Here is a 13,776-nt window from a genome sequence, read left to right on the forward strand (position 1 = left end):
TATCTCGTTTTTCGCGCTTGTTGCGCGCTTGCCTACATTGGTGGGGTGTTGGCGATTCTGCCACTGTTTCCCACCCTTGAGGTCTGGACTGCTTTGGGACGTCCCACTAGTAATGGATCTGTGTCTCCCTTCCTTCCCTTCTGCTGCTGAAAGACGGATTTTGGTAAGACCTTACCTGTAAAATCCTTTTCAGCGAAGGAAGGAAGGGAGACACAGCACCCTCCCATGGCAGAAGTGTATTATTGTTTTCCAGATGCGGCGCGACTCCTCTCTGATGGCGGTCATCTGGGCTGGGGTCGGCGCACTAGGGCTCTGTTCCAGCATTGCCAGCTCATCGCAGTTGTCAGGTCCAGTGAGTAGTGCCTGGGACTGTGTGTTTTTTCTGTTATATGCATAACCTGTCCTCTCGCATTTCTGAATTTTCGGAAGGGGTTGTGTTCCGCTGGTGTTGTCTGCTCTTCCTTAGCTTGTGTACGGACTGAAGGACATGGGAGTAGGAGGAGCCTAAGCTGGAGGGGCCGGTCGTCACTTTTTCTAATCTGAGGTGAACTATCCTGTGGGGCTCCTCCTACCCACTAGTAATGAATCTGTGTCTCCCTTCCTTCCTTCGCTGAAAAGGATTTTACAGGTAAGGTCTTACCAAAATCCGTCTTTTACACGCGTTTTTGACGCGTTTTTGCAATGTTTTTACATGCGGATTTGACTTGCGCTTTTCAAGTGCATTGGGACCTCAAATCCGCATGTAAAAACGCACAAATAATGGACATGCTGCGGATTTTTCCGCAAGGAAAATCCGCTGCGAAAATTACGCAGCATGGGCACCGAACATGCAGATTTTCATTGGGGATCATGGGGCACGGATTACCAAGCGTTTTTAAAGCATTTCTGCTGCGGACATTCCGCATAAAAACCGCTTGAAAAACGCATAGTGGGCACACAGCCTAACTATTTTGTGTGACATATCTCTGATTTAAGGGCATGAAAATTCAAAGTTTGAAAATTGCAAACTTTTCGCAAAATTTCTGATATTTTTCACAAAGTAACGCAAGTCATATCGAACAAATGTTACCACTATCATGAAGTACAATATATAGTGAAAAAAAGCAATCTCAGAATCAGGGGGATCCGTTGAATCGTTCCAGAGTTATTACCTCATAAAGTGACAGTGGTCAGAATTGTAAAAATTGGCCTGGTCATTAACGTGCAAACCACCTTCGGGGGTAAAGGGGTTAATTTTCTTTATGTATTTAGCATAATCTCTTTTTATTGAAATAGAAATATGCATTAACAAAAAAAACATATATAAATAAATGCCGGTGCTTGGTCACGATGATCAAATTAACATATATTCAAAGGCTATGTGCCCACGTTGCGGAACTGACGCATATTTTTTACGCTTCTCCCTGGCGGGAAAATCGCATGCGGATTTTACATGCGGTTTTCCCGCCAGGTAGAAGCGTTTGTGAGGCAACCGGCATGGATTTATATAGTGTGTCCAAGTAATAGTTTAAAAAAAAAAGAATCAGAATGGTAAAAAATAAAGTTTATACTCACCTACCGATGCATTCTCTGCCCCGTCCGGAGTCTTGAGCGGCTCACGCTGTTGTGTGCAGGACCTGCGGTGACGTCATTGAGTCATGTGATGGGTCACATGACTCAATGACGTGGCAGGTCCTTCACACAACAGCACGACGAAGGGAAAACATCAGAAGATAAGTATAAACTTTATTTTATTCTTTTTTTTACAGGTTCTTTGGTACCCAGGTCTGGAAGAGAGTCTCCTCTCCTCCAGACTTGGGTACCATCCGCACATTGATTCCGCATGCGGAAACGCAAAATTAATGAACATGCTGCGGATTTTTGACCGCAGCATATACGCTGCGGAAAAATCCGCAGCATGGGCATTGACATTGCGGAATGCCATTGGGGACCATGGGGTGCGGATATACATGCGTTTTACAAGCGTTTACGCTGCGGAAATTCCGCAGCATATACGCTTGTAATACGCAATTTGGGCACGCAGCCAAATACTCAAATATTCTTTATCACTTCTTTGATAAGACTCCTACACCTTTAATCTAACGATGTAAACATTAGTTTTATCATATCCAGCAGTGTAAATCATTTACGTAAATCAACAATACAACGATACAAAAACGAAAAGGAAAGGAAAAAGAAGAAAAGGGGAAAGGGAGGGGATAAGAGGAAAAAGAAAGGAAAGATAAGATAAGAAAGGAGGGAAGAGTTAGGGAATGGATGAGGAGAAGGGGAACATGAACTAAAGGTCCCGTCACACATAACGAGATCGCTAGCGAGATCGCTAATGAGTCACGGTTTTGGTGACGCAATAGCGATCTCGTTATGTCTGACAAGTAGCAACGATCAGGCCCCTGCTGTGAGATCGCTGATCGTTACAAAGCTTCCTGGACCATTCTTGGGTCGTTGCGCTCCCGCTGGGCAGTGTGCATCGCTGTATTAGACACCTTATCAACAACCTCGTTACCGATTCAGAACTGAGACATGTAGACGTGCATAAATTGGACTCTTCTGCGCTCCTCGTCCCCAATTGGTGGTCACTACTGCGTCCTTGTTTTTTTCAGATCCCACCAGCGTTCTCCGGCTGTGACTCCACTTTGAAGAAATCAGGCATCTTTAGCGAGGTTGGTATTTGGGGTCTCAAATGAGTTTTCATTTTTAATGGAGACGCAGTAGAGATCCCATCTGACCGGAGACGCAGTGTTAAACCAAGGCCACCCAATCTGAATGCAGTAACGTCCACCAACTGGAGATGAGGGGGGCGCGGAAAAGCAATTTTATGCACGCCTTTCTGACACAGTACAGTCCCTATCAAGGTGTGGATCGTTGAAATAGCTGCTGTGTGAAAGCGTCCCAACGACCACCGAGATCGTTGGTTAGATCGCTGGGGCGGCCGAGATCGTTGGAAAGTTCTGCATGTTTGACATCTCCCCAGCGATCCCAAAACCGTGACGCAATAACGATCTCGCTAGCGATTTCGTTATGTGTGACAGGGCCTTTAGACTCTCTAATCATCTCCCAGCACCAATCCGGATCCGATTCGCCTAATCATTAATCTTTTACCCAAACAGCCTATGGAACTCCGGTGAGTCCTGAAACAGGATCCAAACACTCCAGATCTTCCAGAATTTATCAGCACAACCATTAAAGTCAGCATAGAGTTCCTCCATTCTGCAGATATTAGCCATTTCATTGTACCATTCTGAGATTTGGGGAACTTGAGGTGATTTCCAGTAACGTGGAATCACCGTACGAGCTGCTGTTAAACAGAATCTTAAGATATCTTTATTTTTCAGATCTTATTGATGAAGGCAGGATGGAAAGCAGAGCTATCTCAGGGCGATTTTCAACCCTACGTCCAGTAATTAATTTATAATTGGGAAATATTTTTCCCCACAAAGGTTTGATCTTACTACACTCCCACCATATGTGAAGCATAGATCCTTTGTCCATTTTACATCGCCAACATAGGTCTGAGGCTGCCGGAAATATAGAGTGAAGTTTTACAGGATACTGGTACCATCTTGCCATAATTTTGAAATTTTTCTCCTGCGCATAACTTGTGACTGACATTTTGTGTGTGAACAAGAATCCTTTTTCCCAATCTGACGAAGATATGACTTGCCCCAATTCTTGTTCCCACTTATGTTGAAAATGTAGCTTTCCTGAGATATTTTCCTTCATCAAACAATTATAAAGCAGAGATATTATATGATTAGCGGGAGAATTCTGCAAAAACAACCTCTCAAAAGAAGATGGTATACACTGGGATAAGGGGTGCCATCCTCCGAGGACAAGAACGATTGCAACTGTAAATATTCCATCCATAGCAATTTTCTAGACGGAGACCTATCCTGTAGTGTATTGAATGACGGTATTTTACCATTTTCTAATATCTGTAGGAGGCGAATGTCCACCATAGCTCTCCATCCTAAGAAAGAGTCTCGTAGATATCCAGGAGGGAAAGATGGATTGGAGAACAGTGGTGTAAGAGGGCTGAATGTACTAGAGGGATGGTGTTTTTTCATAATTGCATGCCAAATTTTAATTGTTCCCCTAGTCAGTTCTGTTAAGCCTCCAATCGAGAAAACATCAGAGGCAAGAAGCCAAGAAAGGTGTTTCAAAGGGACACCCACCCTCTCCTGCTCAATAGTGACCCATTGTTTTGTCAAGGAGTTGAAATGCCAGTCTACAAAGCGACCCAAAACAGAAGCTTGGACGTATACTTTAAAATTCGGAAATCCAGCTCCACCTGCTGTTTTAGGGCGATTCAAGGTCCGCATACTTATCCTAGGTCTATATTTACCCCACACAAATCTGATTAATGCTGTACGTAATTTGCTGAAGAAGCTGCATGGAGGAGAAATGGGACCCGTTTGAAAAATGTAAAAAAAACGGGGTAATATATCCATTTTTACTGCGTTCATTTTCCCAAACCATGACATTTTTCTTTATGTATTTGATGAAACTCATGAAGTGCTTTTTTTTCCCTCCAAGGTGAGTTAACAGGAGAAGAATGCAAGAAGCAGATTGTGAACAGTCTGTGTTCCAGCAGGTATGAGCACTGTTCATTATTCAGTGAGCCATTTGAATTTAACAGGTTTTTCCGCTTTCAGACTTCTACTCTCCATTATTCTTCCTTGATCCCCCACTTCAATTTTATAATGTACTTACATTTGTGTATATTCGTCTCGGTCTTCTGGAGTGTGGTCACATGACCAGCATACTCCTGTTGTGATCTGGCTGTGATTACATCTTGACAACTGGTCCAATGGATCTTCGGCTTTTTCAACCCTGCCCTGTGGACAGGATGTAGTCATTGACATTCTGTGTCAGGGTGGGCAAATAGTGCTATGTCTGAAGCACAGGTAACACACTAGCAGTAGCTGGCTTCTCCCGTGCACGTAGTGTGACAGGCATTTAGTGCTGCGTCTACATCACATGCAAAGTCCAAGCAGCAGCTGGCTTCTTCTGGGCTTAAAGTGCTATGTGTACATCATATGTACAGACCAAGCAGCAGCTGGCTTCTGGGCTTAAAGTGCTATGTGTACATCATATGTACAGACCAAGCAGCAGCTGGCTTCTGGGCTTAAAGTGCTATGTGTACATCATATGTACAGACCAAGCAGCAGCTGGCTTCTTCTGGGCATATAGTTCTGTATGTACCTGGCAAGCAAGCGAAAGAAAGAGCCTGCAAAAAGTTTATAAACCAAGAATTAACGAGGGAGAGCACGAGAAGCAGATACTTAGTGCAGCCTGCTAAACAAATGACACATCTTGTCCCTGCTTTATCAGGATAATTCATCAGGATCAGGATGGGCACTAAGCAACATGAGTAGAAGTGGCTGTATTTTTTTCTTTATCAAAATGGAAAACCCCTTTAAACTACTGACAGGGAACAGTGGCATCCACCAATGTTTAGTCATACAAGCTTAAATGGATTTTCCCCTACTTAGACATTGATCACCTATTTTTAGGATACTTAGACAATAGCAGTCTGGTGGGGGTCTGACTCCCGCCACCTTCTCCAATCCACTGTTATCAGTTACAGTCAGATGTAAGAAGTGAACGGAGTGGAGCACGACCGCAGCATTCAGTGTGTAGTTGCCACTCCTGGGAGCTGTAGTTTAGCTCTTAGTGAAGTGAATAAGAGCTAGTCTGCCGTATCCAGTAGTGGCCACTACACAGTGTACAGATCTGTGCTGTTCTGATCTGTACACTGGTTACATCCGGCCACAGAGTAGATAACAAGTGATTGGGTGATAAGTCAACAGTTTGGAAGTTGCTTTCACCCCTTTAATTGGGCAATTGGACACTATTACTATATGTCATATTTTCGGGTCTTTAAGGTGGACATTTAAGGTAGGATATTTTATTCAGCAAATGAAAATCAATTCTTTAAGTTGATCCATTGGAAACAGGATCAGAGCTGGACTTGTATCTTGAAAGGAACCTACACAAAATTAGACAGGTAGTTTTAATGTTTTGTCTGATCGGTGTATGTCTTTTGTTATACTCCTTGTCTATACTGGTATTGGTTGTCACTGTACGTTCTTAAAAACAGATGTAGCTAATGCTGGGTCCACACTCTGTTGGGCCCATACGCTCAGCAGGTATGTGTCCAAAATGCTGTACAGTCAGGATGGATACCGAGGCATGTGTTCACCATAGGGAGCCACTGTTAACTAATGTATACTGCATAGTATCCTTTTCTTTGCAATGTCCCTCTGTATAGGAAAGGACACTCTGCTGCCCTTTCTTGCACAGTCAAACCCTGAGCAAACGCATGCTGGCCAGACGGAGGGCAAGAGAACACGCTTTCAGCCCTGGTCTGGTGAATGGTCGCCTAGGGTGATGTTCCAGTTTATGTGTGGACGCATTGTGCACCTGTCCTAAGAAACAGCTGAAGATAGCTGATACCTACTTGACCAATGAGGATATATTAACGTACAGCTATTCTTAAAGTTACACATTTCTAACTCTGAACTTTATTTTATTATGTTTACTTTTTTTTTTAAGGTGGGATCCAAAATGTGTGATTTTTCTTACATCAATGTTTAGGTAAGATTACAGACACTTGTTTAGGTAAGATTACAGACACTTTCTACAAAGTTAATCTCCCTTACTATGTTATGGTAACAAGACAGAAGCCGGCCATACACATGAATTCGCTGTCCGACAAATGTTCGTCCTTTAGACAGCTATCTATCCAGACTCTGCCGTACACATGAGAGCATTCTTGTGTTTTTAAAGGGGAGAGCGCTCTGCCAGATACATACTGCCCTGAAAATAAAAGGATAGAGAATTGAAATGATGTCTTCTTTTGGGAGATAGTCAGTAGGCTCCCCATACACATCAGATGGTTGGCAAATTTGGACAATCTTTATGTAATGTCTATGGGAGTCTATAATACTGACAAGTCTTCTTGCTTATATATTGCTTTGCGTTATCTATGAACTTTTAGTTTATAGGGATACACTACCTGAAAGCCTCATTAAAAATTGTGGGTGCTTTAAGGGGTTGTCCACGCTTCGGGTTCAAGTCTGCAGTCACGGTATGTGATTGCAGACTTGTTAATCCTCAGTACGCACTGTCAGGATTTTCCACTGCTGGTGCCGTGAGCAGGCAGTCATGTGACCACAAGTATGCTATTTGCATACTTCCAGTCACATTCCAACTAGACGTGTCTGACCTCACTCAATTCACTTGTATTGAGCGAGACTGCACACCTCTAGTGTGATGCCTCCTAAAGATAAGTCAAAGTAATAAAACTGAGGTTTTTGCTACAAATGGTGAGGTGGTTGGGGTGATACTTTTGTCTTTTTTGGGCATAGAAGTATTTATAAATATAATTTTTTATTGTATATTGTGATCAGTTGTAAAAAACTTTATTAAGGATACTGTGTATGGCTCATATAACAGAAAACAGCGTTTTACATATTATTAGTGATTTTATTAATGTGTGCTGTTTCAGAGATGTTTTCCTAAGTACAGAAGAACTTCAGTTTGTCGCGGAGAAAGTCTTAAGACTGTTGTCTAAGGTAGACCTCCAAGAAATGCCTCCCCTGGTGTACCAGTTACTGCTGCTTTCTGCAAAGGTAAGTTCTGGCTGCGTGTAGGCCATGAAGTGTGTAGCTGGGATGCACAGATTCATGTATTTTTCAGACACTGGCTGTATGATCTGTATGAATGCTGCTGCGTTTCAGAGGAAAGCCGAGAGCCGTGTTGGAGACTAGTCAGACAGGCGGGTCTGTGGCGGCTTCTGCCCTGGAGTGATCGGTCTCTCTCTATACATGCACATGGGTGAGAGACTAGCTTTTAAAGTATGTTTTTCTCTGAAACGCTGCAGCATATCAGAGTGGGGTGTACCTGGCTGACCTCATATAGTCAGTGGCGGATACATGCTGCCGTGGATTGGGCGTATTGTATCAGCTGTCAGGTTCCCTTTAAGTGGCCTTCTATCAGTAAAGGGAATGCCGATTTATACACTCATGTCTTCCTTACCTTTCTTCTTAGTTCGGCTATCCTGGGTTTTGACATGATTGTGCTTTATGTCATGAGTAGTCAGTCCTATACATGTCTAGGAAGCTATACTGATGACTTCTGTGGCATGAATTGCTGTTTGTTTAATGTGATGGATGCAAGTGAAGGACTGGTAGTTTGACATCTGAGAACTTTTTGGTGATTTTCATAGGAGATTTCGACCCTCTGTATTGCATAGAGTGAAATCTGCTGTAGATCCCATGACAAAGTCTGCATGTAAAACATGCAGATATTGCCGTGGAGCTCCATCAGAATTTGGGGCAAAATCCACAGCGATTTTCTTCTTCATCCCATGTAGTCGTACAATTACAGTACAATTATTAGAGTTCAGTGTTGTAACAAACCCTGCACCTACGTGTCACTCGTGTCCAGGACATATTTTTTTCCATTGTGAACTTTAGCTCTTGAAAACAGTGAGGAATTGGTTTAAAAGTTTATCTTAAAAATTGTATATCGTTTATGTACTTTACAAAGATGAACTTTTATTTGCTAAAACCCCTTTAACTATCAGAAACGAGAAGGATGTTTATACTTCAGTACCGTGATGCTTACTATTCTACTTAGTCTACTCTAATGTACTTTGATAGGGGAGGCGGGGTTTGGGACAGGAAGGGTGTGACACCTTATTTGTAATGTTTTTACTTTTGGCAAACTTTAATATAAAACACTTGATTTAACAAAAGCAAACCTATCTGCTTTTTCATGTAAAGAATGATTCAAAGAATGAATTAATGTATCAGATATTACTTATGTTATTTCAGGGCAGTAAGAAGAACATTCTGGAAGGAATTATCAATGTGTTCAATGATTTAGACCAGCAGGTGATGATGGAGGAGAAGAATGCAGAGTAAGTCCAACTAAACACTTAAACGGGTTTTCCCTACAAAGTACACTTTAATCAATAGATCTTGGAATAATAATAACTCCCACAATTGGATGTGTTTAAATAAAATGTTCCTGTGCTGAGATAATCTTATAAATGTGCCCCTGCTGTGTACTGTGTAATGGCTGTGTCTGACCGTACAGGAACATGGTCTGATCATACCACATCTCCTGGGCAGGGGAGGAAGCAAGAGTATACAGACAGGACAGATTGCAGGTGCTGGTTTCTGTAAGGAAAAACTATTCCCTACCTTTTTAACCCCTTTACCCCCGAAGGTGGTTTGCACGTTTAGTGACTGGACCAATTTTTACAATTCTAACCAGTGTAACTTTAAGGTAATTACTCTGGAACGCTTCAACACATCCCAGTGATTCTGAGATTGTTTTTTCGTGACATATTGTACTTAATGATAGTGGTAAAATTTATTTGATATGACTTGCTTTTATTTGTGAAAAAAACTGAAATTTTTCCCACATGACTACTTTACATCAGCACAATTTTTGGAACCAAATTTTTTTTTGTTAGCAAGTTAAGGGTTAAAAGTTGACCACGATTTCTCATTTTTCCAACAAAATTTCCAAAACCATTTTTTTTAGGGACCACATCACATTTGAAGTCACTTTGACACATATGACAGAAAATACCCAAAAGTGACACCAGTCTATAAACTGCACCCCTCAAGCTGCTCAAAACCATTTTCAAGAAGTTTACTAAAGGAGTTGTCCACTACTGTCACATTGATGCCCTATCCATGAAAATAAAGAAAATAAAATTTTTTTCCACAAAAATGTTTTTAGCCAAAATAATTATTTTCACAAGGGTAACAGGAGAAAGTGGATCCCAAAAATTGTTGTGCAATTTCTCTTGAGCACATAGATACCCCATATGTGGTCAAAAACTACTTTTGAGGCACAGTGCAAGGCTCAGAAGGGAAGAAGCGCCATATTGGAGTTCATATTTTGCTGGGCTAGTTTGACGGTGCCATGTCACTTTGGCAGAGCCCCTAAGGTGCCAGAACCGCAAACCCCCCCTTCCCCATTAGAGACCCCATTTTACAAACTACACCTCTCAATGAATTCATCTAGGGGTGCAGTGGGCATGTTGACACCGCATGTGCATCACAGAATTTTACACCATTGGGAGGTGAAGAAAGAATAAATACATTTACTCTGTCGCCTCATTGGGGGACACAGGACCTTGGGTGTTATGCTGCTGTCCACTAGGAGGCAACACTAGGCTTAATCTGAAAAAGATTAACGGTGGCTCCTCCTCTGCAGTATACACCCCCTGACGGCGTCAGCCATGTTCAGTTTTTGCTTAGTGTCGCAAGGAGGCACACCTAAAGATTTTTACTCCTTTTTTTCCGGATTTTTTCTTTTTCCACGGAGTTACAGACGTTTGTCTTTTTTCGGCCTTATAAACTATGTAACGATGAAGATAAGTGGGTCTCTGGAGAGACCCCCGGCATGGCTCCTTCCTCTGCCCCCTTCTAGGGGTGCACAGTTGAAGTTGAGACATCTCCTTACCATGTCGCTCTTTCCCCAACCCCTCGGGTGTTGGTTCGAAGTTGAGAACCCCCCTCCTTCCCCAATTCCTTTTGGTCTTGGGTTGAGGTCGAGGGAGGATTACAGCCTCCTGACGGTGACGGCAGCACCCTCCCTAATCCCCCTCTGGGGGCATTAGGTTGAGACACCGCAGGTAGGATTTGTGCAGACAGCAAGATACAGCTCCCAGTAGCTGTCGCTCTGCACCAACGTTCAACGGACTCCTGATGGACCGGGGGACAGTGCTGGAAGAAGGGCACACAGAGACACAGGCTGGCTTCAGCTCTGTCTCTCTGCCGGCACCAGCGCTACGATGCCTCAGAGGACCCTTTAAGGGCTCCCTCTTAATATAGTATCCCACCGCATTTCCTGCCATTAAAAACCGGGGGGTCCGATTCAGATCCTGGACTACCGCGCCGGCCTGGAGCTCTTTTGGGCATACATTCTAAATTTACTCCGCGGCTCCGGCCTAGCCGAAGCCGCCGCCCACTCTCCACCCCCCCCGCCCCGCCCCGCCCCCCGGATGACCAATATGACACTACACAGTGTCATACAGGGGGCGGAGACTAACTGAAAGGGCGCGCTTTCTAGCAATACTGCCGCCTTTCCAGCGCTCCGCCCCCTTCTTCTCCACACTCCGGCAGCCGTTAACCAGCAGAGGGAGAACGGAAGGAAGTTAACGCTTCACATACCGGTCGCCAGCTGGTCTCCGGGGGGCACAGGATCTTGGATTTTACACGCGCTACACTACAGCACACTAAGGTGGGATAAAATCACAGCTAGAGTCTCGACTCGGCTGTGAAGTCTATAACTTTCTCTGCATTGCTGGCCCCCTCTGCATAGCCACTATGTATCGCTGGCCCCCTCTGCATAGCCACCCCTTGATACTATGCCGGGCTCAAAGTCCAAGAGAACCAGGCAGGATTGCTATTATGCACTCTGTACAGCCTGCAGTAGTACTCTCCCTAGTGGCAGCACGTATCCGCATTGTCAGGATTGCATGCAAACTGCTATGCCAGAGCCCCATGAAGCCCTTGCCAATACTTCGGTGCCTAATACCACACCGGAATGGGTCACTCACATGTCGCAATCTATGACGCAGTCTATAGATAACCTCACATCCACATTGCTTCAGGCTCTGCAGACTCATACCTCGGCTATGAATACTACTCAAAGGGAGAGTTCCACTCAGGGACATGATGGCATGGGCACATCCACGTCTAGATCAGGACGCAAGCTGACCCACAGGTCTTGTTCATCTGCGTCATCCCATACCACACGGTCGTCCCCTTCCAGTGTGAGACACCGTACTCCCAGCTCATCTAGACCGTCCCCTGACAGGGACACACAACGCAGATCCTCACAGCCATCCCTGACCAGAGAAGGGCTCCGCTCTGGTTCTCCCAGCAGGAGACGCCTTAGCGAGACACAGGATTCGGAAGACATCTGTGATTCCGACTCAGACAAGGAAACCGAAGGGTCCCTGATCCTTATTCCCCCGGGCAATACAATGCTAGTTGATGATTTAATCTCATCTATCCATCGGGTGCTGGACATCTCCGATCCACCCCTGGAGACACCAGAACATAAAATTTCCTTTGAAGGAGTCCTGAAACCGCCTAAGGTCTTCTTTGACCACCCAGAGTTTAATGCGATTCTTAAAAAGCAGTTCTCACAACCTGAGAAAAAGTTTACTAATCGCAAATATCTGGAGGCGCGGTACCCCTTTCCACAGGAGGTCACCAAAAAGTGGACAGATCCACCTGAAGTGGATCCTCCAGTCTCCAGACTAGCAGCACATACACTCCTTTCTCTGCCAGATAGCTCAACCCTCAGGGACACAGCAGACCGGCAGGTGGAACGCATGGCTCGTTCAATTTTCGAGGCCGCAGGGGCCTCCCTGGCTCCCGCATTCTCCTCAGTTTGGGTTGCCAAGGCAATCCTGGCCTGGGCCCAAAATTTACAAACTGGTCTACAAACATCTACCCCTGAACTGTCGGACCAAGCGGCCCAAATAGCAGTCGTGGCAGATCACATGCTCCATGCAGCTCTAGATTCTGCAAATTGTGCAGCCGGGATAGCTTCAAACGCCATCACCATTCGGCGTATCCTCTGGCTGCGGGAATGGAAAGCAGATGCAGCTTCAAAGAAGTCCCTTACTCACCTCCCGTACCTCAGTGGTCGGCTTTTCGGTGAACAATTGGACACAATGATATCCAACGCCACCGGGGATAAAAGTACCTCTCTCCCCCAACTGAAGCCCAAACACAATTCCAAAAAGCGCAATCAGGCACGTTACCGATCCTTTCTGAACAGCCGCGCTCCACGCCGGGACAACTCTAGGTTCACGCAAAAGTCGGACAAGACCTGGCAATCAAAGGCAGGCCAGCCAAAATTTAAGGGAGGAAAGTCTCGCACTTCTTCCTCATCAGGACTCACGAACTCTGGAAGACACCCCACCTGTAGGCGGCCGTCTTTTGCTCTTTCACCAGCTCTGGCTGCCTATTACAGGAGACAGGTGGGTCAGGGAACTAGTGTCTTCAGGATACAAGATAGAGTTCACTTCCAACCCGCCAAACAGATTCTTCCTGTCTGTTCCCCCAAAACCGCCAGCCAAGGCTCGTGCCTTCCACCACGCGGTTTCATTACTTCTCCAAGCAGGTGTCATAGTAACGGTCCCCACGGCCGAGCGTTTCCAAGGGTTCTACTCGAATTTATTCGTAGTCCCCAAAAAAGGAGGCAGCGTACGGCCCATATTGGATCTAAAACAGCTCAACAAATATGTACGGGTACGTCACTTTCGCATGGAGTCCCTTCGGTCCATCATTGCGTCCATGGAGAAGGGAGAATTTCTCGCCTCCATAGACATTCAAGATGCATACCTACATATACCAATTGCACCGGCTCATCAGAGATTTCTCAGGTTCGCAATCGACCAGGAACACTACCAGTTCGTGGCTCTCCCTTTCGGACTCGCCACGGCTCCCAGAGTGTTCACCAAGGTCATGGCAGTCACCATGGACATCCTGCACTCCAGAGGCATAATAGTCGTTCCATATCTGGACGATCTCCTCATCAAAGCTCCCACCTTCAAGGACTGCGAAATCAGCATCTCAATCGCAATCGACATTCTGAGTTGTTTGGGCTGGTTAGTCAACTTGAAAAAGTCATCACCAACCCCGAGTCAATCTCTGACCTTTTTGGGAATGTTATTCAACACCCTCAAGGGTCTAGTACTCCTCCCCAAGGACAAAGCACTGCCTCTCCGAA

The 13,776-nt window shown here is 44.9% G+C and overlaps 1 protein-coding gene across 1 annotated transcript in view; it reads left to right on the forward strand.

The window, feature by feature from the left end:
- Positions 1 to 13,776, forward strand: part of FANCI (FA complementation group I) — a 112,408-nt gene that overhangs the window by 32,744 nt on the left and 65,888 nt on the right. The window contains exons 6-9 of the mRNA XM_073653252.1: positions 4,534 to 4,591; positions 6,556 to 6,597; positions 7,511 to 7,634; positions 8,841 to 8,926. Of these exons, the coding sequence (XP_073509353.1) occupies positions 4,534 to 4,591; positions 6,556 to 6,597; positions 7,511 to 7,634; positions 8,841 to 8,926 (310 nt within the window). The remainder of the gene's footprint in view (positions 1 to 4,533; positions 4,592 to 6,555; positions 6,598 to 7,510; positions 7,635 to 8,840; positions 8,927 to 13,776) is intronic.

This window comes from Phyllobates terribilis, unplaced genomic scaffold (genome assembly GCF_046119375.1).
Source record: "Phyllobates terribilis strain yellow unplaced genomic scaffold, ASM4611937v1 Scaffold_11__3_contigs__length_659146591, whole genome shotgun sequence".
Taxonomy (NCBI): Eukaryota; Metazoa; Chordata; class Amphibia; order Anura; family Dendrobatidae; genus Phyllobates; species Phyllobates terribilis.